At 52.1% G+C, this 21899-nt stretch overlaps 2 protein-coding genes across 3 annotated transcripts in view; both read right to left on the reverse strand.

Annotated features, from left to right (window-relative positions):
- Positions 1 to 117: 117 nt before the first annotated feature.
- IGSF22 (immunoglobulin superfamily member 22) lies at positions 118 to 19168 on the reverse strand. The gene is given in 37 exon segments (XM_037026675.2): positions 118 to 227; positions 1524 to 1838; positions 2621 to 2674; positions 2677 to 2706; positions 2709 to 2775; positions 2778 to 2932; positions 3647 to 3831; positions 4032 to 4085; positions 4087 to 4108; positions 4538 to 4616; positions 4618 to 4694; positions 4697 to 4825; positions 5434 to 5554; positions 5765 to 5805; positions 5808 to 5945; positions 6693 to 6995; positions 8065 to 8364; positions 8513 to 8556; positions 8558 to 8642; positions 8731 to 8862; positions 9576 to 9717; positions 9720 to 9757; positions 9760 to 9790; positions 9792 to 9859; positions 10811 to 11083; positions 11731 to 11864; positions 11866 to 11891; positions 12406 to 12525; positions 13169 to 13343; positions 13545 to 13584; positions 13665 to 13729; positions 13731 to 13747; positions 14920 to 14965; positions 14967 to 15060; positions 15293 to 15426; positions 17396 to 17413; positions 17415 to 19168. Coding segments are annotated over 37 exon segments (3939 nt in total). The 5' UTR covers positions 17492 to 19168.
- A 933-nt stretch (positions 19169 to 20101) lies between these two features.
- Positions 20102 to 21899, reverse strand: part of PTPN5 (protein tyrosine phosphatase non-receptor type 5) — a 51167-nt gene continuing 49369 nt past the window's right edge. For both annotated transcript variants that reach the window (XM_017671477.3, XM_073216310.1), the window contains exons 13-14: positions 21704 to 21817; positions 20102 to 21270 (exon numbers count right to left, since the gene is read on the reverse strand). In XM_017671477.3, coding sequence (XP_017526966.2) covers positions 21177 to 21270; positions 21704 to 21817 — 208 coding nt within the window. In that variant the 3' untranslated portion in view covers positions 20102 to 21176. The remainder of the gene's footprint in view (positions 21271 to 21703; positions 21818 to 21899) is intronic.

The raw sequence follows: 21899 nt of genomic DNA on the forward strand, positions 1-21899 counted from the left end.
CTACAATGAATGTTTATATTGACAACATCAGTGAGCCAACTGGGCTGCCCTCACGGGCCATGCAGAGGACAGGCCAACAGAGCCACATCACATCATCCCCCTGACTGGGGATGGAGCTCACATAAGGTACTTTGAGTTCTTCTGCAGACTCTCAGTGACAGATGCTAGAACTGACGTGTCATCTTTGTCTGAAAGAGCAAAGCAAGTATTTGTTAGTGTTAATGAAGCTAGGGGCAAGGGAAACTCCAAATTGCTGGACTTGCAGTTACTATGGAGGAACCAGGGGCTGGACGGGGCCTGGGACCTTAATCTTCCTCTGGGGCTGGGCCTAGGCCTGGGTGCCAGTATCTCAAGGTCAGCTAAGTGTGTGGGACCAAGAGCTGCCAACTGTTCCACATTTAATATTTGCCAGCCACGTGCCAGGCACTCCTATGCACTATCTCATTTAAGTATCACAACAGCCCTATGAAATAGATGAGGAAACAGGCTCGGAGGGAGGCTTGCCATGGTGACATGGCTGGTCAATGGTAAAGCCAGGGCCCTGGGCCCATGTATGTACAACCAGAATTAAGTTGTCAGGGATCTCTCTAGCTGTGGAATGAAAGCTAGAATGTCTCCCACAATGCCTTGCCTGGCCTACTTCTAGTACACAGTGCAGGAGCCACTCTGGAGGCACTTCTCAGGCCCAGACCCCTAGCTGTGTACTTGAGAGACAGGAACAGGACATGGTCCCTTCTCCAAGGAAAGGCATCTATAATACGATGAAAATGTTCTGTATCCATTGTAACCATGGACACCAATGCTGAGCCATGGAAAGTTCAGGGCGGGCGGGGCAAGGGATGAGGCTGAAGTGGTAAATGGGTGTGGGGAGTCTTGTTGGTTGAGATTTTATCAAGATCATGGGAAACTAGAACCATGGAGGAGCAAGGCAGGTAACCTTTGCAAGTAGAAAGTTCATGTTACTAGTTGTGCAGCTGTGAAGACGGCAGAATGTGAAGGAAGAAATAAAATACGTCCCGTACATAGGCACACGTGTGCAGAGGAAGGGCCTCCAGTAGGTACCCTTCAGCCTCCTGGATTTGTGCCTCTCAGGTGTCCTTATCCTGGACTAGTAGTTTTCAATTTTGGTTGCACATCAGAATCACTTGCAAAATTCTGTCAACAGATTCCTTCCAGAATCCTGTCAGAGAGATTGTAACGGGTGGTCTGGTTTAGGCCTGGTCACCAGTATCTTTTATCAAGGCAGGTCTAGGCTGACCAACAACTAAAAACCACAGTCTATTGAGGCACTGTAGGGGGCAGGCACATAACAAATGAGGTGGAGAGGATGGGAGAGGTACAAACTACAGCACGTTAGCGAATGTTTGCACCACCTGTGAGCACATTAAAAACCAGCACCTGCCATTTTAAGAGTTGATCGACAGCCCACGACACGGCCATTTTGAGCCTCTGGCCCAGATGGGACACAGGCTGCCCCTCCCCCTGCCGCCAGGTCGAGCCAGCGCAGGGTCCTCGCTGTAGACAGGTTGCAGTTCCTGCGGGGCTTGCCCGGCTTGTCTCCACCGGCACGCTTTACTCGCCGCCCTCCTGGAGCGTGCAGGTGGGGATGAAGATCGTGCACACTCTGCTGGTGGACTTGTACCAGAACTTGGAGTTGGCCGTGATGTTGACGCCGCCCTTGTAGACGGTCGCTGCGGGCCGCGGGTTCCCAAGGAAGGCGCAAGTCGTGGTGCGGTCCTCGCCGCGCAGCGCGATGTGCGGCTTGAGCGGGGTCTGAGAGCGCGGCGAGTGGCGCCAGTCCTGTTGGTAGGGCTTCAGCGGGGCGCTCAGGTCCCCGTCTGCGCGGGCGGGACACAGTGGGCCCCGAGCGCGCCCACCCGCTAGAGCTCCAGGGCCCCCGGGAGTCCCAGCTCTAGGAACCCCGATTCCCACACGCGGTCAACTCTGGGGCCCGACTTTATACTGGTTCAAAGGTTCCCCGTTCGCCAGCCTCCTACCCTCTTGCCACTCCAGAGTTCCACGACCTAAATCAGTCCTTGGGATTTTACTCATATCAGACCAGGAGTCCTAGACTTCTTTCCAGTCGCCAGCGACCCGGACCCGAGCTGTTATCTGGCTTTAAACTCCCGGTCCAAGCTTTCCAGTAACATTCCAGCCTCCAGGGTCTTCTTGGCTCCCTCCTAATTCGCCCTTGATGTCCTGTCCGATGCCTTAATCCCTTCCCTCCAGGGTTCCTGGACGTTATCCCCGCCCCCACTCCTCGGAGACTCCTAGTCTTCACCGCCCAGCCCCGCTCCCGCCTCAAGTCTCAGCTCCACACCCGCCCTGCCCTCCGGCCCTCCAGCCCCTCCCCCCGACCGCCCCACCTCATCCCTGCACCCAAGGGCACCTCTCCACCTCCCCACCTCCATGTTAGTCCTACCCCTCAGAATATCCCTAAGGTATTTCCTCCCCGTGGGCTTCCTGAGCTCTACTCTCCCCAGCATTCTAGACCTGAACCCTGCCATCTCAATGGTTCTCAGGTTTTACCTTATATCTTGGGCACCCCTGCAACCCTAGTATTGTTCCCACCATCAGGGATCCCACACGTAACCCGAACCCCACAAGTCCCCTGACTTACTCTTGTCCTTGTTGACGAGCCAGGTATCCTTGGAGTCCAGCGGATCCCTGTCAATTGGGCCACAACTTGGAAGCAGTACTTCCTGCGGGGAGCAACCCTGTCATGGTGTACTTGTTGCGGAACGAACGCCGGGTCGCTGTGAACCAGGTGGCAGTGCCCCAGGTGGCAGTGCTCGCGTCCTCTTCATGATGACATAGTGCGCCTCACCGCCCTCCTGCACGTTGGGGCTGTGGTTCCAGGTTGGAGTCACCATGTTAGGGACCTCTTCAAACAGCTGTAGGTTTGTGGGTTACTGTGGAAAATCTACAACAGCTGGAAGGTCCATCAGCCACCCTGGGGGGCCTGAGGCAATGCCCCCACCTCAACCACCTGCCAAGCCCTATGGGGGATGGGATGAGGCACTCCCTTCTTTGAGTCTCAGGCAGCTGGTGTCTTGGTGTTAGAACTATTTCTAAAGTGTAGCTCTGTCATTTACTAGCCCTGTGAACTTGGGCAAGTTACTTATCCTTTCTGAGACCCATTTCCTCCTTTGCAAAATAAAGCTAGCAGTAACTATCATAGCAATGTTTGGTGAAGTGCCTGGCATCAGTTAAAGTTCATCCTTCATCCCTTGGGGATTTAGGGCTTTATTATAAAGCTTCCAACCCTCTCTAAGAAGTCAGCCCAATTTTCAGTGGACTCATTTCCATCTGTTCCTCCTGCCTCTTGCCTATTCTCTGCTTGCTCTGCTGGCCATACTTTTCATATGCCCTGAAACTCAACCAGATATGACTGCAGAAACTAAACAAGGTCTTGGCCCTAGTTCAATGCCTCTGGAGCTTCAGGACATTGAGAAAAAGCAGAAACAACCTCTCCCTTAAGGCAAAGGCTGATAAAGTCTTGCTTTATGGTGTCAAAGAAGGCTTCACTATCTTAGTGCATGACTTTACAGGGGTAGGAACCCAAACCACATTGGGAGCTCTACTTTGGAGTGTGTTCAGGGAAACCTCCCTGAGGCCTCTGCCCACTGTCATACCTGCCACATGCAGTGGATGTCATAGTATGCTCCTCCAAGCTCATTCTGGAGCAAGATGCAGTACACCCCTGAGTGAGAGTGCTTGGTGCTGTTGAGGAGGAACTGGGAGTAGTTTTTGCTCTTGGTGATGCTTTCCTGGCCCTTGGTGGGGGTGCCATCTTTCTGCCAGATCATGTCGGGTGGTTGTGAGCCCTGGGTGATGACAGGAGATGGCATCAGGGGTCACCCAGGTAGTATTTGGGAGTGGGCCCTCTCCACTTTAAGGAGTCTCCTGCCAGGCTCTAGTATCAATGGTCTGGAGAGGGACAGAGTCAGGGGCAAAGGCTCTGATAGCTACAGTAGCCATATTCATTAAATGGTAGGCATGTAGCGGCCAGGGTTGGGAATGATTCACAGAAGGCAGCATGGATGCAGAGGGCTGTCCCAGCCCGAACCACCACATGATTCTTCACTGAGGTCAAACTTGGGGGCGCCTGAGATGGAGGAGACAGAAGTGGGGCCATGGACCTCTTTCTGGAAGACTCAGCTTAAAGCTGCCTTCCAAAGCCTTTCCCAGCCTCTCCTGCTCCCACTACAGGCCAGCCAGCAGCCCTGCAACACTCGGAAGCATCTATTTTTATATCTATCTCCCTCTATATGTATGTTAGACTCTTCAGGGCTGGTCCTGTATTGTATTTGTTTCTAACACCTCTGTTGGCACACAGTAGATGCTATTTGGCACACAATAAGAGGGAGTTGTTTTGGGGTGGGGAAGCCACTGGGGTCACCCCTAGCCCTGTCCAGGCACAGCAAGAATGAAGAATTCACAGCATCACCCAGTTTTACCCTGTGTGATGACTCAGAGAGGAAGGCTTGGAACTAGGATTGTAGGGCCTACATCTCAGGCCTCTTTGGGCCCTCACCTGCTGGTTGCATGGCATGGACCCCCTTGTCCTGCACTCCGACCCCAGCCTTATTCACATCCCGGATTCAGAAGAAGAAATTTCCGCCTCTCAGTGAGGCCTCCCACCATGTAGCAGGTGCCCAAGATGGAGATCTTTGTGCACTTTGAGCACTCCTGGTGTCTTTGGCCTGCATCTCAAGGATATAGCTGGAGGGTGGGTCTCTCCCTGCAGGCTCCCACCAGATCAGGGAGAAACTGGAGTTGGAGGAATCAGACACGTGCAGGTCCCGGACCAATCCTGGGGGTTCTGGATGGCACAGACATCCAGTCAGCCCCCCAGCCCATCTCCACTCAACTCCATGCCCAATTCCCACAAAACTTTACTTTCACTCTTACTTCCAGCTTCCACATTTAACACCCTCAATTCCCAACTGTGCATATTCAACAAGTTCCAGATTCAGTTCTCACTGAGTCAACACTTTCACCCTTCAAGTCACTACTCTCCAAATTCAACATACCCGACACACTCAGCCCCTTTATTCAAAAAGTCCAGCCATCTTCCCACATCCATTCATTGCAGTGCCTCCCTCTCACTTCCTAAACTCAGCACTCTCTACCATCTACCCAATACCCCTACTCATCCTCAAACATGCCTCTACTACCTTACCTAACCAGAAATACTCAAAGTGTGACAAAAACTATTTTCCACCCTGCCTCCTTACTCTGCCTGACTCTCATTCTCTATTTGCTGGCTTTTTCTTACATGTGAATCCTGACCCTCAGACTGGCAGCTCCCAGAGAGTGGAGACTGTGTGACCCTTCTGGTTAGACTTTCCTGGAGAAGAAATCCTCTCTCTACTCTGAACGGGCTAATTCCATTACGTGTTGGGGCCTGGCAGCCCCATCTGTACTCACTGACAGGGTTCTTGGCTCCCACTGAGTTGGATGATATACTGGGCTGTCTGGGGCCTGCCTTATTCACAGCTACAACTCAGAATTTATCTTCTGTGTCCTCCAGGAGACTGTCCATGGTATACTTGGCATCTGAAATGGGAATTTGAGGGGTATGAAGCCAGGGAGTCCATGGGGTGAGAGACCATAAAGTGAGAGCACATGGAAAAGAGGGTCATGGGGTGCTATTAAAACCCCTGAAGGAATTGGTGGAAGGAGTATGTTCAGAGCAGCAGGGGTACATGGGTCCACCCAGCAAAGCTTCCCTTGGCCCCGTCTGGGCCTCTGTCCCTACAACCTCATCCTGGATGGGGTCCTTGTGGACTGACACCCATAGTTACTACCATTCTTTCTCCATTGCACAATGCAGTCAAGCACTGGGGCTCCCCCATCCTGAGTGAGGGCATTCCATATGATGGTCACAGCCTCTTTGGTCACATCAACCACTTGGGGATGGGAGGCAAGACCAGGAGGCTCTGTGGGAGACAGAGGGCAGAGGTTAGGAGGGGGCACCCCAGGCTGATCTCTGGCCTTCTCCTTAAAGAAACTTAGCTTCTGGTGGCATATTAAGTGGGGAGTAAAAACATAAAAATACCACCACCAATTAGTATCTGGGTTCTACCTCCAGATACTCTAACTTACTTGGCCTGGAGTGGAGGCCAGGCACCAGCATTCTTTTAAAGATCTCAAGTGATTTGAATGTGTAGACAAGATTGAGAATCACTGACTTGAACCTTGCAACTTATGTCTTCTCCAGTGCCATCATTCTTAATGTACTGTCTTGACACAGTGAGCCATAGAGATCAGCTGGGAGAAGTGTAATAAGTAATTAACTGAGCAGTCATAATTAAAATACTGATGTTGTCAAGGGTTTTCTTTGGAAAAAAAATTAGAATGGATTCAAGGTTACTCCTAGAGTAACATCACTCTCATTGGGATGCAGGATGATTTCTGGAATGGAGAAACAAATAGATGCATTTCTTTGGAATTGTGCACAGTTCTGGATATATACATAAGACAGTTTTGTGCATGTGATCTAACTGGAAAAGTTGACAATTCCTTTTCCAAACAGTGTTCTATCCTTACTCTGCAATCCATCCGTCTCATGGGACAGCTAGAGAGGTGACCCTCTGGAATTCCCCACAGACCACCATTCCTCACTAGCTGACAGCCCCCATCCTGACCCCGGAGTTTCCCACTGAGCATGGAGCTATCTCAAAGACCGATAGGATTGCCTGCAAACACTTCATCTGTTTCCAGCGGGTCACTCACTCCTTTGGAATTGACGGCCAGGATACAAAACTGATAGGGTTTTCCTCCTCCTACCTTGTTGATGGAGATCTCAGTGACTTTACTGCCCACCTCGCCTATCTTGATATAGGACTTCTTGCTGACCACCCTCCGTTCCACTGTGAACTGCATTACAGGTCACCCGCCATTGTCCTTTGGAGCCTTCCATTTCATATGCACAGAACTATCCGTGAGCTCCAGGAACTCTACCTGGCCCTGGGAAGGCTTGGGATGGTCTTAGGACAGGAGATTGTATCAGAATGGGGCTTTGGAGCAAAGGATCAGAAGGGCTTCATTCCACTCACCAGAGGTCCATCCAGGCTGGGACATAGCTAGATTCCAAGCTTTCTGGATTCCTCGCCCTTCCCTGTGCCCACTGCCTTTCCTTCTGAGAATTGTCCTAAGAGTTTGATCCTTGCCCCTGATACTCCTGCCTGCCAAAGAGTGGGTAGACTAGAGACCTGCGGGGATCCTGCCTCCTCTGATCCACCTTTGTCCCCTTCCAGACAAGATCTCCCCTCCTGTCAGCATCTAGAACTGCAGTGCTTGTTGGTATTTTGGTGCCTTATGTTTTAATCACATGTCTACCAGTTTTCATCCCTTTTGGGTTGGAGGACTGCTGGGGATACTTCATTTCTGTGTCCTCAGCACTGAGATCACAGAGGAGGTGCTCAGTCACTGCTGAACTGCATTGAAACCCAAACCTTCTCACCCCACACCTTGATGGAGGTGCAGATTGGGGAGATGGTAACAGTGTTGTGCGTGTGTTGCATTTTGAATGTGAGCTCACTAAGGCCAGTTCTTTCAAATCCATTCCCACCCCCATTCCATCTTTCTCTTCAACCTCATTTTATTCTTAGCTCTCTCTTACCTCCCCTCACTCCATTTCACTTTCCAACTCCAATTCTCTTCCCAACCAACCTCACTTCCATCCTTAAATCCCATCCTTCATCTCATTTCCACCTTACTTCCAACCATGTCCTCATCTCCAAGTCAATAACAATATTTATGTAACATTTCAAGGTCTATTATGTGCTGTGCATTCTGCTATGTGCTTTAAATTCACTTGAAATATATACTTTAAAAAAAAAATCACCCCATGGCAGATGAGAAACAGAGGTGAGAAAGGTTAATCTTGCCCAAGGCCACCTAGTTAGGAAATTAAGAAGTGGGCTTCTGGCTGCAAAGTCAGGGCTCCCATTTCATTTTCAACCCAAACTCCAGCTCTATCCCCAGCCTGGCTCCCACTAGGAGCACTGAGCAGCAGGTGCCCTTGGCCCATTCCAGCCAGGGTCCTGCGCTCACCCAGCACACTAAGGTACAAAGTGGCCGTGGCTCTGCCATGGTCATTCTCGAGTTTGAGCAGAACGAGGCTGCTGTCCTTACACATGCAGTTTGAAATGATGAGTGGCGCTTCGTCTTCCCCACCCTCCATGGACACACATTCCTCCTCTGTCACCTCCACACCGTCCTTGTACCACGTCACTTTGGGCAGTGGCTTTGCTCAGAAGGGCACCTCGATGTTCGCCGTGTCACTCATCTTCATGGTCACGGGGTGCACTGCCAGTGCCTCCAGTATTGATGGGTTGATGGTAGGAGGATCTGTGGGGTGGGGTGGCAGGGAAAGCTTGCCCAGCAGGGATTGGGGAAGAAAGGAGCCGGTGGAGCCCACAGGGAGTGGGGAAGAGCTACGAGCTTGTCGGTGGGCCTGGTCTGATTGGGCTTTGTCTATAGTGGGTGGAGACTTTATCTGCAATGAATACGGAGGCTTTGCTCTCCACGTCCTTGGCCCAGAATGTATTTGCCCTCATGTTCGGGGCCCAAATTGAGGAAGATGAGCATGTGCACCGCACCCTGCTTCACAGTCTGCATGCCAGGCAAGTCTGTGATCTGGGGGGCAAGTGGCAGGCGTGGGTGCAACTGTACACGCAGTCAGCCCCAGCCTTCTTGGTCTCCTTCCCAATCCTCTGCCTCATATCTCCTTGCCACCCTTCAGCCACATGCCCTTCACCTTCTCATTGTTCAGCACTACGTACAGCTCAGTCAGGCTCCCAGTAGCCACGTGCACATCGGACATCCCACTCTTCACTGTGGCCAGATGCTCTGGGGAGAAGGAGCAGAGGTTTGGGTTAGGGTATTGGGGTGAAGGGACTCATGGGAAAATCCTGGTGGCCAGGCAGGGGTGCCACTCTATTAAACTCATTTATGATGGAAATGGTCATGGGCAATTGGGAATGGCCAGCAGGGGAATTGGACCAAGTAGGTGGGGGACTGGGGAAATGTCAGTGGCATTGGGAAATGGTGACCAGGAAGACGGCGAGATGGCTAATGGGGGCTCATCATTACAGGGTGGCCAGTGGGGACTTGTGATGCTAAGCTGAAGGAATAGATGGTGGGGTTGGGATGTTTGGTTGTGGTTATGCTGATCTGTGTGATGCCCAGGGTGACTGGAAATTGAGGGTGGTCAGGGTTGGTGGGGAATGGTCATGGTTAATGAGTAGGGACTGGTCAGGGTCAAGGGGTGTGGGATGATCAGAGTCTAAAAGTGAAGGATGAATCAAATCAAGGAATTTCAGATAGAGTTTGAGAGATGGGGGATGACCAGGGTCTAGGAGGTAGAAATGTTCAGGGGCTGGGAAGTCAGAGATGGTCAGACTTTGGGAGATGGGGGTGGTCAGAGTGGGGAGGTAGAAACTGATCATTGTCTGGTGAGGGCTGGAGTTAGTAGGAGGGTTGATCAATGTTTATGGTAGGGAACTGCTAGGGTTGGGAGGGTTGGTCAGTGGGAACTGACGGGGACGGGGGGGCGTGTGTACCTTCCCCGGTGACCACGGCAGTTCTGCAGTATTCAGTGGGGTTCTCATCCTGCATGGCCCCTATGGTGTACCAACCACTCTCAGTGAGCTCGGCATCCTCAATGACCAGCTCTGCTCGCTTGCCCTCATAGATCATGCTGTATACTCTGTGCCAAACTCCAGCCGCTGCCCATTCTTCTGGACAGTGTCACATCCTTGGATGTCAGCTCACACTCAAAGGCATGCTTGGCTCCTCTCTTTCACACATACATTCTTGAGGGTTCTCACAAACTTGATGGGGATGCCTGCGGACAGAGAGACAAATGCTTATGCCTGCTATCAACCTCCTACTCCCCTTTCTGCAGTTTCATGCTGCTTTGTTCCTCTTTGTGGTCCCACTTGTGACTTGTGACATGGAGTGTATCTGTGAGCAACATGTGACCCATGAATGTACCTAGCAGAACCAGGAGAACCCAGTTCTGCCCCTTACTTGCTAGCTGACTGTATTTATTCCATAATAATACAGTTAGCTCTCCATACACGCTGCATTTATTCTCCGAGTCTCCATTTCCGCATATGTGAAATGGGGTAATGACTTTGACCTCTCTGAAGCACTGCAGCTAAGATCTGTAATGCCCCCTTGGGACTCCAGTCACAACTGCATTGTCTCTCTGGTGGCTGGACGCTTACACATGCTGTTCCCTCTCCTCATAATTTCCTGTCCTCTTCCCCTTTTTCTGATACCTGAACTCCTTTTTGTTCCTCTTGGTACATCTTGGACATCACCTCATTGCACCTTTCCTGCCTGCCCGGTGGTGTCCCTTCTTTGGGCTCACACCACCTCTGTCTTTACCTCCACAGCAATGATGATTCTGTGTCACATGTGTCAAGTGTAGTTCAAGTGTAACATGCTTCTTGAGGTATCCACCATCAAGTGCAACTCTCCAGTGAATAGTCAGGAGTGGTATGCTGTACCATAAAGGCTAAAGATTTCTTGGTCCTTGATCTCCCAGCTGATAATAAGACCCCAGTATGTCTTGATTCCTTGGCTTGAGAACTTTTGTTCTAATTTAATTTCTCTCCTTCCTCTCCCACTAATCTAGGAGTTAGTGGAGAGGAGAACCCTCTCTTTCTAGTACCCATCACAGGGCCTTGCAAGGAGGAGATGGAAGGGTGGGTGGATGGATGGATGACTGCCCACATGGAAGTTGCTGTGGCATGAAGCCCCCCCTGCAAGCTCTGGCCCCACCACTCACAGGCAATAGTGAGCTGGGCCTTCTGCACCAGCTCCCCCACCACGGTAGAGAACTCTCCACTGTTGATGAGTCTGGCATCCTTAGCCTTAAGTGTATGCGTCAGGCCATCCTCAGACACTGTGATGTCATATTTTTCATCCCTCTTCAGCTCCTTCCCATTGAACTTCCACACAAAGCTGGGCACTTTCTTGGGGAGGCAGATCTCAAACACAGCTGTCTGGTGCTCTCTGACCTTCATCGGCTTCTTCTCTCCCTTGAACTTCAGCGGCTCATGTGCAGCAGAGTAGGAGAGGCTGCCATGGAGCTGGAGGCCTGGTCCCTCCTGAGGGGTGGGATGGTGATGGGCGCATGGAGACTCAGGTATCACCGGCCTCCTGTAGCCCACGGTTGCAGGAAGCACCCTTTTCATTCTGCTCGTGAGCCCTGAAGTCTTTTCTCATCATGTTCCTATGGTCTCCTCCCCACTAATATTAACAGCAATTTTCAAAAGCACTTAAGTAGCTCTAAATATATGCCAGGTGTTCTAGCCAATTTGCACATATTAATGCATCCAATTCCCACACAGGTAGATTCTACTATTATTTGCCATTTTACAGATGGGAATAATACAAAAAGAAGTCAAATAACTTGTTCCAAGTCACACAGCTCATAAATGACAAGCTGGGGTTGGAATCCCAGTGGTGCGACTCCACAGACTGTGCTCTTAACAGCTATGCTACACTGCCCTGCGGCACTTACTCTCTCACAGTCTTCTCCCTTACACCCATGTTTCCCTCCTCTGTTAACTTCCATCCCCAGGCAGTCCTTTCCTGCACAGTCCCACAGTCCTCTCTCCCTTATTCCCATGGACTCCATCCTTGGCTCTGCCTCCCTCCTGGTCCTGCTGTGTCCTCCTTGTGCCCACTGATGCCCACTCATATCGAGCACTGTGAGCTCTGCTCTCATCCACTTGTCACCCACGGATGGGCTGTAGGCACCTGCATCATTCACGTTCACATTGGTAATAACCAGCATGTGCTTGGTGCCCATCTGCTTCACATCGTACTTGCCCAGAGTACTGGATCCCCAGTGGTTCATTACCCTGCCCCATGGAATAGGTAGAAAAACTGATGAAGCGGTTTAGGAGGAGACTTTCAGAGGTCCCCATTCCCTGAGACCAGCTTTAGCTGGAGGGTGACATGTCTAACTTTCTAAGATCCTCAAACATGCCCAGAGGCCCCTAAGATCTCTAGCTTCATTGTCTGGCTCAGTGGGATCCAGGGTCCCTGCCTCCTCCAAGGCCTGAACTCCTAATATGCATGAGTTCTTTAGATGCTTTCTCTTGGAGCCATAGATCATCAGTGACCTTCAGGACTATCTAATCCAGCCTGTTCAGGTGGATAGACTGAGGCACAGACAGAGGAAAATAACTGTCTCAAATCAAACAGCAAAGTGGTGAAATAGCTAAGAACAGAGCCCAGCCAGTTTCCACCATCCCAGGGGGTATCCTTTTGTTGGGACGGAAGCGAGGACATGGATGATGGATAACGGGATGGTCTACAAAGGAAGGGCTGCAGAGAGGAAATGATATTACGAGGGTGGGCCCTGCCATGTGCCCCCCACTTCATCCATATCACATTGACATTGGAGTCCTTCAGCTCCATGATGAAGTCAAAGACCACTGTGGTGTCAATCTTGACCTCTCTGTCTTGCAGGGGCTTCAGAATCTGGGTGGTCTGAGAGATTGTGATAACAAAATGGCAGGTGTCAGCATAATCTGGAACCTGCTCAGTCTGTGTCCCCAATACTGGAGGAGTCTCCTGAAATGACTAGGCTGATTAGATAGCCATGTCCCCCCAAGCTCCTGCCACTGATCAATTGTAAGATTTAGGGGGAGCCAGATATGATGGAGATGAGAAAGGAACCATTTGCACAACAGTTACTATGTACCTAAGCCCATTACGTAGATTCTCTAATTCCAGTGTAGATGCTTCATAATTATGTGCTGGTTGAGTGGATGAATGGCAATGACAATATAAAAATGAATGAAAGAGGAAAGTATAATTTTCACTTTGCTGATTAGAAACTGAGGTTCAGAGAGGCACCTAAAGTTCACACAGTTAATAAGGTAGTATAACCAGGATCTGAGCCATGTCTGTGTAGCTCCCAAGTCCATGCAAGCACATGAGGGAGTAGTGAAGAGAGGAGAGGTAGAAGGCAGGTGACTTGAGTTCCTTTTCTGCTCTGGCAGCAGGAAGTGTACCTTTGAGTGTGTGTGTGCAGGGTGGGGAGACCTCGCTGCTGGGAGACACACAGGCACTAACACTTGGTGGGGCCCAGCCCCCCGCCTTCAGATGCCTGCCCCCGATCGGCACTGACCTCCACCTCCACTTTCTTCATTTCTTTGAGCTTTTTGAGCAGACCCTGGAAGTCAGTGAAACTGTATTCCATGCAGACCTTCTCAAAGTCCTTCTTGGGCAACTTGGACAAAATCTCCAGCATCTCCTTCTCATTTGTCACCTTCTGCTGCTGCTTCTTGGGAGCAGGAGGTGCCAAGGGGGATGGGGGTACTGAGCGTGGACTTAGTGTCTCCCTCTGAAGGCAGAGGGAGCCTCTCCTAACCTTGAGATTTCCCTCTCCACTGCACGGATTCTGGCTCCTGGGTCACTAGCTCAGGGCTCTTTTGAAAAGCTTCAAGAAGCTCTAGACTGGAGGGTAGGGGCAGCACCTGAGCAGAGGAGCATCCTAGTCTCACCTCTTCTTCAACATCTTTTAGAAATCCATTTTGTCTTGACCTGAGGACAGAGAGAGGGACAGGTTCAGATGGGGGAGTCTGATCCCTAGGAGAAAAAGCCAAGTTAGGGGGTTGGCTCACACTCTGCCACCAGCAAAAACATGGTGTAGATGGTGTCTGCATGTCATTGTTGCAATGCACATCTAGTCATCCGAGGTCAGTGGCTCCAACTGGATAAGACTAAAGCCACTAGAGGTGGGGCGGTGGGGAGGAGGGGACCACAGGGAGATTCTCTGTGAGATGGGGAAAGAGAATGTTTTGGGGACTGTGGGAGGAGCCTAGTATGGGTGTACCTGTGGAGGATGGAGCAGCCTCTAGGATTTGCAGGTACCAGGCTGCAACCAGTGTGAGTGTATATGTTTGTAGCCTGATCCTGTGTTCTTCCTCTTGGCTGTGAGCTCCTGGAAGAGAGAGGCTTCCTCTGATGTCCCTGTAGCTTACCCAGTTTACCTGCAGTTTCTGGCAGTGGGCTGAGTACTACTTCCTTTAACACATATTCAGCCCTGTGTACCAGGCACTGGGCTGATCCCCTGAGGAAACTGGTGAATAAGGCTCCCTTGGTGCCTGAGTATGGCACTTACAGCCCGGTGGGCTCTTGGAAAGTGCTCGTTGAATGAATGGGTTTATGTCAGGGGTGGCCAGTAGGGAGACTCTGCAGCAGCTTGTGTGGGGGGCTCAGGGTCCAACAATGGGATCACTGGGAGGAGAACGAACCAACTTCTGTCCGTAGTGGAGAGGGGAGGTGCTTTGTGTTTCACAGTGTGAAGCTGGGGCAAGACCAGTTGGGACAGTAGTTATAGGCCTAGGTATACCAGTAACCCATCCCTGCCTTTCCTCAGAGGGTACAGAAGCTGGTTAGACCCAAGGATGAGGGGCCCTTGGCAAGACTCTTTGGGGAGGCTCCCCCAAGGAGCCCAGGAACCCTGATCCTCACCCCTGCTCTAAGATCAGCACCTCCGCCTGCCTGGCCCGAGCTCAGCCTCACTCCACCCACTAAGGTTCCTGCTCCCTCCTAGCCACATGCACTGCTTTGGTGCTGTGTTCCCTTTGGCCCACTCACCTTCTGGAATGGCTCCTTGTCTTCCACTGGGCCTGCCCCCTCCTTGTTCTGTCTTTGCCCTAGCTCTGCCTTGCCTCACCTCTAACTTTGGACCCCTGTTTACTCTGGCAATGCCTCAGCTCTTGACTCAGCCCCTCTTATCCTGCCCTTGCTCTAGGACAGCGACAGCCTCTCCTCATCGCCCAGTTATTGGGTCCCATTGTGGCTCTCTGGTTCCTGAGAGGACCAGTGTCCACCTTGGGGGGTCCCTGTCCCTGGCCTCATCAGTGACTGGACCTCCCACAGCTTCAGCACGTGCTCCTCGTTAATGCTGTCGTAGATTGGCAGACTCCTTGATGGGGATGCCACTCTCTCTCCCGCAGGACATGCTGGGCTTGGGGTTCCCCTGCACCTGGGCTTGGAACACGGCTTTATCCCCTGCAATGGGCAAAGGATGTATGTTCGCCTCTTAGGCTCCAGGCTGGACCTCCTACCTGCTCCCTGCCACCTCCCAGGGGTCTCACCCTGTCCCCTGGGCAGGGGAGGGTTCCTCGGTCTGGTTTTGCCAGTGTTTATGTTCTGGGGGATAGGAGTGGTGGTGGTGAAGGCTGGGCCCTGGAGAAGACAGAGAAGCACCCAGGGACCTGGGGAGACACAGGGAGCACCGCACCCTTTGTTGCAGTGTCTGGTTGAGGCTTCTCCACAAACTCTGGGAGTCTCTCTCCTGCAGGGGTGTCAGAACTTCAGGTCACCAGGCTGAAGAACTCTACAGTGCTTGAGGACTTTCTCAACACAACTTCTGTGGTAGCAGGCGAGAGGTCAGAATGGGCTCCACTTGGAGGTCAGCCCGGCATTGGAGGGCTGACCTTTTCTTGAGTGGTTTAGGGGAGTGCGGGCAGCACCAGCTTTGGCTAAGAAAAGAGGACTGCAGAGTCGTGGGTCATTGTGTTATGGCCAATATCAACCACCGGGGGGAGCCAACTCCCCTCCTACCCATCAAAGGTCAATCTAGTGTACTGGGCCACAGACCGGCATCCAATTTGTTTTCTGTCCTCTTATAAAAGGAGACTTCTCTTTAGGGAGTTTCTCAATCCCTTGGCCTTCTCTCCTGGCAGTCCTGCCTCCCAGGAGCATTAGGAGGGAACCTGTCCTACTGCTGCTTGGTGCCTGGTAGCTTAGCTGAGCTCTGCTGTAGGCCTTTCTCCCACCCTTCTGTGGGTTCAGCATTCATTGCCATGGGGGTAGTGATTCTTGAGTGAGGGGCAGGAAATATTCCTGCTCCAGCGGGGCTATATATGGGAATCTCCTTTTCTGAAAGAGCATATTCAATATGGTAGTGTAATTTTATGTTTGGAAAACAAAAGTATTTTTAGTATTAACTACAGAAAATTTTGTTGGCTGATGCGTTAACACTTAATATAATTGCTCTAATTCATGAGGCACTTTTCTTGTGTCAGAAACTGTGCTAAGCACATTTCAAAGATAATTTAATTTAATCCTCATAACACCCCAGTGAACCAGAAGCCTGTATTATCCTCACTAACCTGAAGGACTAAGATGCGAAAAATGTGTAAGGGAGCTGTGTGGCCTGCTTTTAAATAGTCACCAGAGGTCAAACAAGCAGTGTGCAGGTTGCACCCAGCATGCAGATGGGTTTTATTTGATCTCTGCAATGTTCAGAGTAACTCTACGTCTAAAAATCTAGAGAGTTCAAATGAAAATTCAGATTTCTGGATTCTCAACACTGGCCCCGCATTCCCATATGGTAATAATCAGTGGGAGGTGAATAGTGGCTGCCCCCTTAGATGGGGTATGTCCTTTCCAGTTCACCTCGGTTTTTTTCCCGCATTTATGTTCCCTGCCTGGGCTCTGTTAGCCCATGGCTGTCAACTCTTGCTGCCTATTAGCATCTCCAGAAAGCTTAAAAAGAAAACCCCGAACACCTGATTTAATGCGGGACACTTGGGTATGGCTCTTTTTGCTACTCTTCTCCCTCCTTCCCCTACACTCAGATGCCTCTAATGTGTGGCCCGGGCTGAGAATCACTGCTGTAATCACTTGTTTGCAACTTCTGGTCCTGAGTTCTGGCTCTTCACTCGCTCTGCCTCACTAACCAGGAGAGGTTTGTATATAGTGTCTCTGGCCTTGACCTCTGTGCACAGAGGACTTGGAGGGACAATGGCCCGGAGGACTGGCCCCCTGCCATCTTTTAATCACTCTCCACTAGAGACATTACCCAACAATGTGTTTTCTGAGACATCTCTCAGCTTTCTGTCTGACCTCCACCAGGTCTGGTCCCTGAAGGTTCAGTCGGGAAGCTTAGGCCTCTTGTTGTTGCATTCATGCTCTCTCCACTGGAGCTCCAGGTCTCCCGTATCTTACATGGAGCAGGGTCTGCGTTACTCATCGGTCGGTAAGGTAGCTATCTCCCTAGCTCCTCTGTGCCCGAAATCTTCCCATCACAATGAAGTGTATTGGCCCTTGGCTCTGGTCTCCTCAAGCAGTTAAGCTCATCAATCATTCACATCCACCTATGTGACTGATTTTTTCAAAGCTGTTTTCTTGGAGATCTGATCTGTGAGTGAATATTCGGCTGGCTGATGCTTCATCAAAGCACAAATTAGAAGCCTAGGTTGGGAAAGCATTGCTCTTTGTATCTGGGGCTCCTGAGGGGCTCAGGAGTGGCAAAGACTGAGTCCACCCAGGGGTTAGATGTGGAGGAAGAAAGGCTGTCCCATCATGCCCTCCTGCCCCTGTCCCACTCTACTTGTATCCCGTGATCTTGGTTGTGGGAGAAGGTGTGCATGTGGGCGGTGGAGAGCTCCATGGACACGTGCTTCTGCATCTGCTTGTGGTGAATGGTCGCCATGGTGACAGCAGGCGTGGGCACACACCTGGGAGGACCAGGGAGAGGAGGCCATAGACGACAAGAAAGGGAGTAGGAGGGAGGTTAAGAGAGATTTTTATGTGTGTGTGTGGAGGGGGGGAAAGGGACAGGGCAGGTGGACACAAGGGGAGATGGCGGTGCACGGAAGAGGGTGAATGGGGGTCGGGCAGCAAGCCTTGTCTCTCTGGTCTCTCTTTCCTCCTTTTCCCAGGCTGATTAAAGGACTAATGAGCCTATCCCCTATGGAGTAACCACAAACCATTCCAGGTTCTTGGAGGAGGATGTAAGGCTTAGAGTCACCCTGCTATCTGTTAAGGCCCAGAGGGAGTTGGGGATATCTGTGGATAGCTTCACGGAACCAGGGAGGCAGGACTGGAGGTTTCCTCAGGTGGGAATGAAGTCAGACCTAAGAAGGGACTTCCTGACTAAGCCATACTGGAGTGAGCCTTGGAAGGAAGCTGCAGATTTTTCTCCCAGGCCCCGGGGGCCTCTGGCATTAGTGGACCGCTAAGGCCAACGACAGCACATTTCTATAGGTCTGCTTTGGTCTGTGACATCCTAAAGAGAGAGGTGGAGTTACTTATACTTTGTTTTTGAGTCAGTAATTCTGTCACATAGTTAAAAAAACAATTAAACCATGTAAAAAATATGTATGTGAGAAGACTCCCTCCTGCTCCTGAGCGCCCCCTCTCTAGACTACTTCTGAGGCTCCTTCATGCAAATAGGGGTGTTTGTATACTCATCCCTTTTATTACAGATGCGGTAGCCTATCATACACACTATTCAGCCGCCTTCTTTATTTACTACATCTTGGAGATATCGCCATACCCATTCACAGTCTTCTCATTCCTGTTAACAGTGACACAGTATTTCAATGAATGGATGTACCTCTTAATGAGCCTGGCAGTTTTAAAACCCCTATTTTGTATATGAGGAAACTGATGTCTGAGAGAAATAACCTGTCCAAGGTCAGACTGGAATATTGGCCTCTTGGCTCCCAGTCCAGTGCCCTTCCAATGGACCCTAAAACCTTGTTTGAACCAGGTGGTTTGAGGCTTAACCTTATCTCCCCCCCATGATAGATCTCTGCCTGGCCTACCTCTGTCTGTGGGTTCTGGGACTCTCCCCCCAAATGCGGTCTCTGCTGTTCCCTTCTGGGCTCAGAAGATAGCAGCCTCTGCCCCCTTCCTGAGGGAAGAGGGAAGCCTTACCTCGGCATGACCTGTCCCTCCTAGTCCTTGAGTGCTGGGTCCACGGCCATGCAGGTGCATGTAGTGCCTGGGGTAGACTGGCCAGTCTCCTTCCTTTGCCTGGACAGTGGGGCTACCAGGAGTCATCCAGGAGTTTTCTTAAATGCCTGGCCACCTAGAGGAGACTCCTTACTTGGGTTCCACAGCTGTCTCAGCTAGGTGGTACACTGCTTTGGTGGGGCAGGAGAGTGGAGAAGAAGTGAGGCTGGAGCCAGTCCTGGAGGAAATGCTCAGGTCAGCAGGCAGGGGGATGAGGGTGGTGGCCCAGGGATCTTTTTCCTGTTTCTCTGTGGGGAACAGGGGCTTGGTTCTTACTGCTGCTGGGTGAGCCCTTTCTGAGGGGCTCAGGGTAGCATGTGTTGTGTGTGTGTATGTGTGTGTGTGTACATACACACGCACATACATGTGCACACACAGCCCAGTGGGTGGGTCAAGCAGGGAAGCCATTGTGTTCAGACACAGGGGGCATGATTCATGGCATACTGTGTGTGTGGTGCCTGCACAGTCTGAGTGGCCTCACAGGCCCACCCAGTAGGAGAGAGACACGTGAGCTCTCTTCCCCACTTCCCACTCCTGTAGCCCAATCCCCTGATCTGAGTAGAAGGGTAGGGGGGCCCATCTTCCTGTGAGAGGGTGGCTGGGGGGCATGTCCTCCTTCTCTGGTGCCCCATCCCAGCTGCTCAAGCCACTCCCTGTTCTTCCCTCATTGCCTGTGCACACCTGCGTGCCTGGACCCTCCCTTGGCTCACATGGGATCTGGTATCTTGTAAGGTCTGCTGGTTGGTCAGCAGTTCTGCCCTGGAGTGACCCCTGCCTGCCAGCAGTGGCACCACAGCTACTTTTGCTGCATCCCTGGGGGCCTGGGTAAGAATAGAGCAGGAGTTACAGACCCTCTCAGGATCTGAGCCCCCAGGCAGAATCCTTGGGCCCCTTGGGAGGGGCTACTCTTAGCCCAGACCTTACAAGCAAAATTGCCAGGTTGCAGTTTGGGGACTTATAGGGACAACAGGGAGGGGCCTGGGTGTGACCTGAATGTCCCTCTGTCCCTGCTTGGCCTCTTTGGCCCATTTGTTGGAGTTGGTCACCTGCCAGCCACTTGGCCTTCTCTGGAAGCCTCCCACACCTGTCCCTGAGGCGTCCTATGGCCCATGAGCCAGGCTGGGTGGTGGTGGGGGGAGGGTGTGTGAGAATCCTGTTGCATGAACTTGGCTTTCCAAGTCAGGATCTGCCTCATAGTCCCAATGCCCACAAAGGGGTGCTAGAGAGCTTGGGGGCCAAGCTGTGTGCAGGAGCCTGTGTACTACGAGGAGGCTCAGGAAGACCAGAGCACAGGGAGGCAGGGAGCGGAGGAAAGAGACAATCACACAGATCCAGAGGCTAGTTTTGCTCAAAATGCTCCATTTATTGCTCTATTCAATGACCACGAGCAAATTATAAACAGACACCAAATGTCTCTGTCTGCCGTGGAATAAATATTTAAAGTCAGCAATAAAAACATGTGGCTCCGAGATAACACACGTTGCCAGAATCATGCATGCCCTGCTGACGGGCTCTCTACACACGCATGGACACAGGAACACACGCAGAACTACACACAGTGAGACTTCTGGGAAGGCCTTCCCACAGTGACGCAGAAAAATGTTTTGCACAGATCTGGGGCTAAGTCCCCACCCTCCCCGCAGAGCTCCCCTTCTCCCACGCCTTCCGGGCCCAGGTCCCCTGGGTTCATGGCCCCCATCTGTCCCCTTTCTCCCCAGTGCCTCTCATGCTGGCCACTGCCTCCTGAAGGCATCTGACACCAAGAGGCCAGCCTGGCTGCAATACTGCTTCCCCTGACCCCAACCCAGAGACCTCTGCCCCAGCTGAGATCTCTCTGCCAACCTCTCAGGAGCTCCCCATGCTGGTCCCAATAACAGGGCAAAATGCAATCTGTCTGTTGGAAGAAGTGGGGGTGGGGGCCCCAGGCAGGCACTTCTGCCTGGGCTACTTAGGGGCTGGAGCTCAATTACCCCTTTCCTGGGCTGAGGAGACACAGTGTCCGGTACAGATAGCAGAGATGGATGAACAGACAGAACACCTTGTGGCAAGACAACTGGGGGCGGCATGGAAATGTTCTGCATGGAGTAGCAGTGGAACTGTTGTTAAAAACTGAGGCCCCAGGTCTGCATGGTGTGGGTCATGCCCTGGTGCCCCAGGCCTGGCCTGGCACATCCCTCCCCGACCCTGCCCCTCTCCCCAGTATGTACAGTAGGAAGAGCTATGTTGGGGGGCAGGGGCCAGGCCAAGGCTGCTGGAGGAGGGAGGGAGCACTGCAGAGAAGGAAGCAGGGGGCCAGGGGCAGGGAGCAGGCCAGGACCCAAGGCAAGGCCTAGACTCAGGCAGGGTGGTGCCAAGAGGACCCCAGGGGAGGGGCGCAGTCACTCCGGGGACTGGCGGGACAGCTGCTTCTCGTAGAGACTCATGACATGGTGCACAAACTGGTATTGCTCGCATGTCTGGATCATGCCGCCCCTGCCCGGCAGAGACGCACAGTGGAGGTGGGGTTGTGGAGGGATGGGTTGCAGGAGGCGCCCCCAAGTCCATGAGTACCGATCATTTGTGAGTGGCCTTGCCTTTGTGTAGCCTGGTCAGGCCAACCTTTGCCTGCCACTCCCCTCTGCTCCTTCTTGTCCTCCCAGTTTTGGCAAAGATAGCAGGACAGAGATGACATACCCTGCCACTCTCAGCCCTGTCCTGCCCACCAGCGCTGTTGCCCTTCCCTTTTCATCCAGCCACCAACAGTCCGGATCTAGCCCCTCTACCCATCTGTCCTCCCCACTCCCTATTTGCCAGTCATCCATACCTTGTGTGCCCCCCTGCCCCTCACCTCATGCACGCATGTCTCTCTCCCTGCTGCCCTGGGGCTCTCACTCCCCATGTGTTCCACCTCCACCCATGGGCTGACCTGTCCTGACGGAGCTGGCAGGTGGTCTTCAGGATGTCCACCACACCCTCCTGCCGCAGCTGCTGGCAGCACATGCTGGTGGCAATGAAGCAGCCGGTCCTCCCAATCCCTGCACTGAGGGCAGAGAGGATAGGCAGGGTGAGGAGTGGGGCAGCCCTTGGCAGGGAGAGGCTGTGCTGCCCTAGTGGGTGGCCAG

Source organism: Manis javanica, chromosome 11, assembly GCF_040802235.1.
Source record: "Manis javanica isolate MJ-LG chromosome 11, MJ_LKY, whole genome shotgun sequence".
Taxonomy (NCBI): Eukaryota; Metazoa; Chordata; class Mammalia; order Pholidota; family Manidae; genus Manis; species Manis javanica.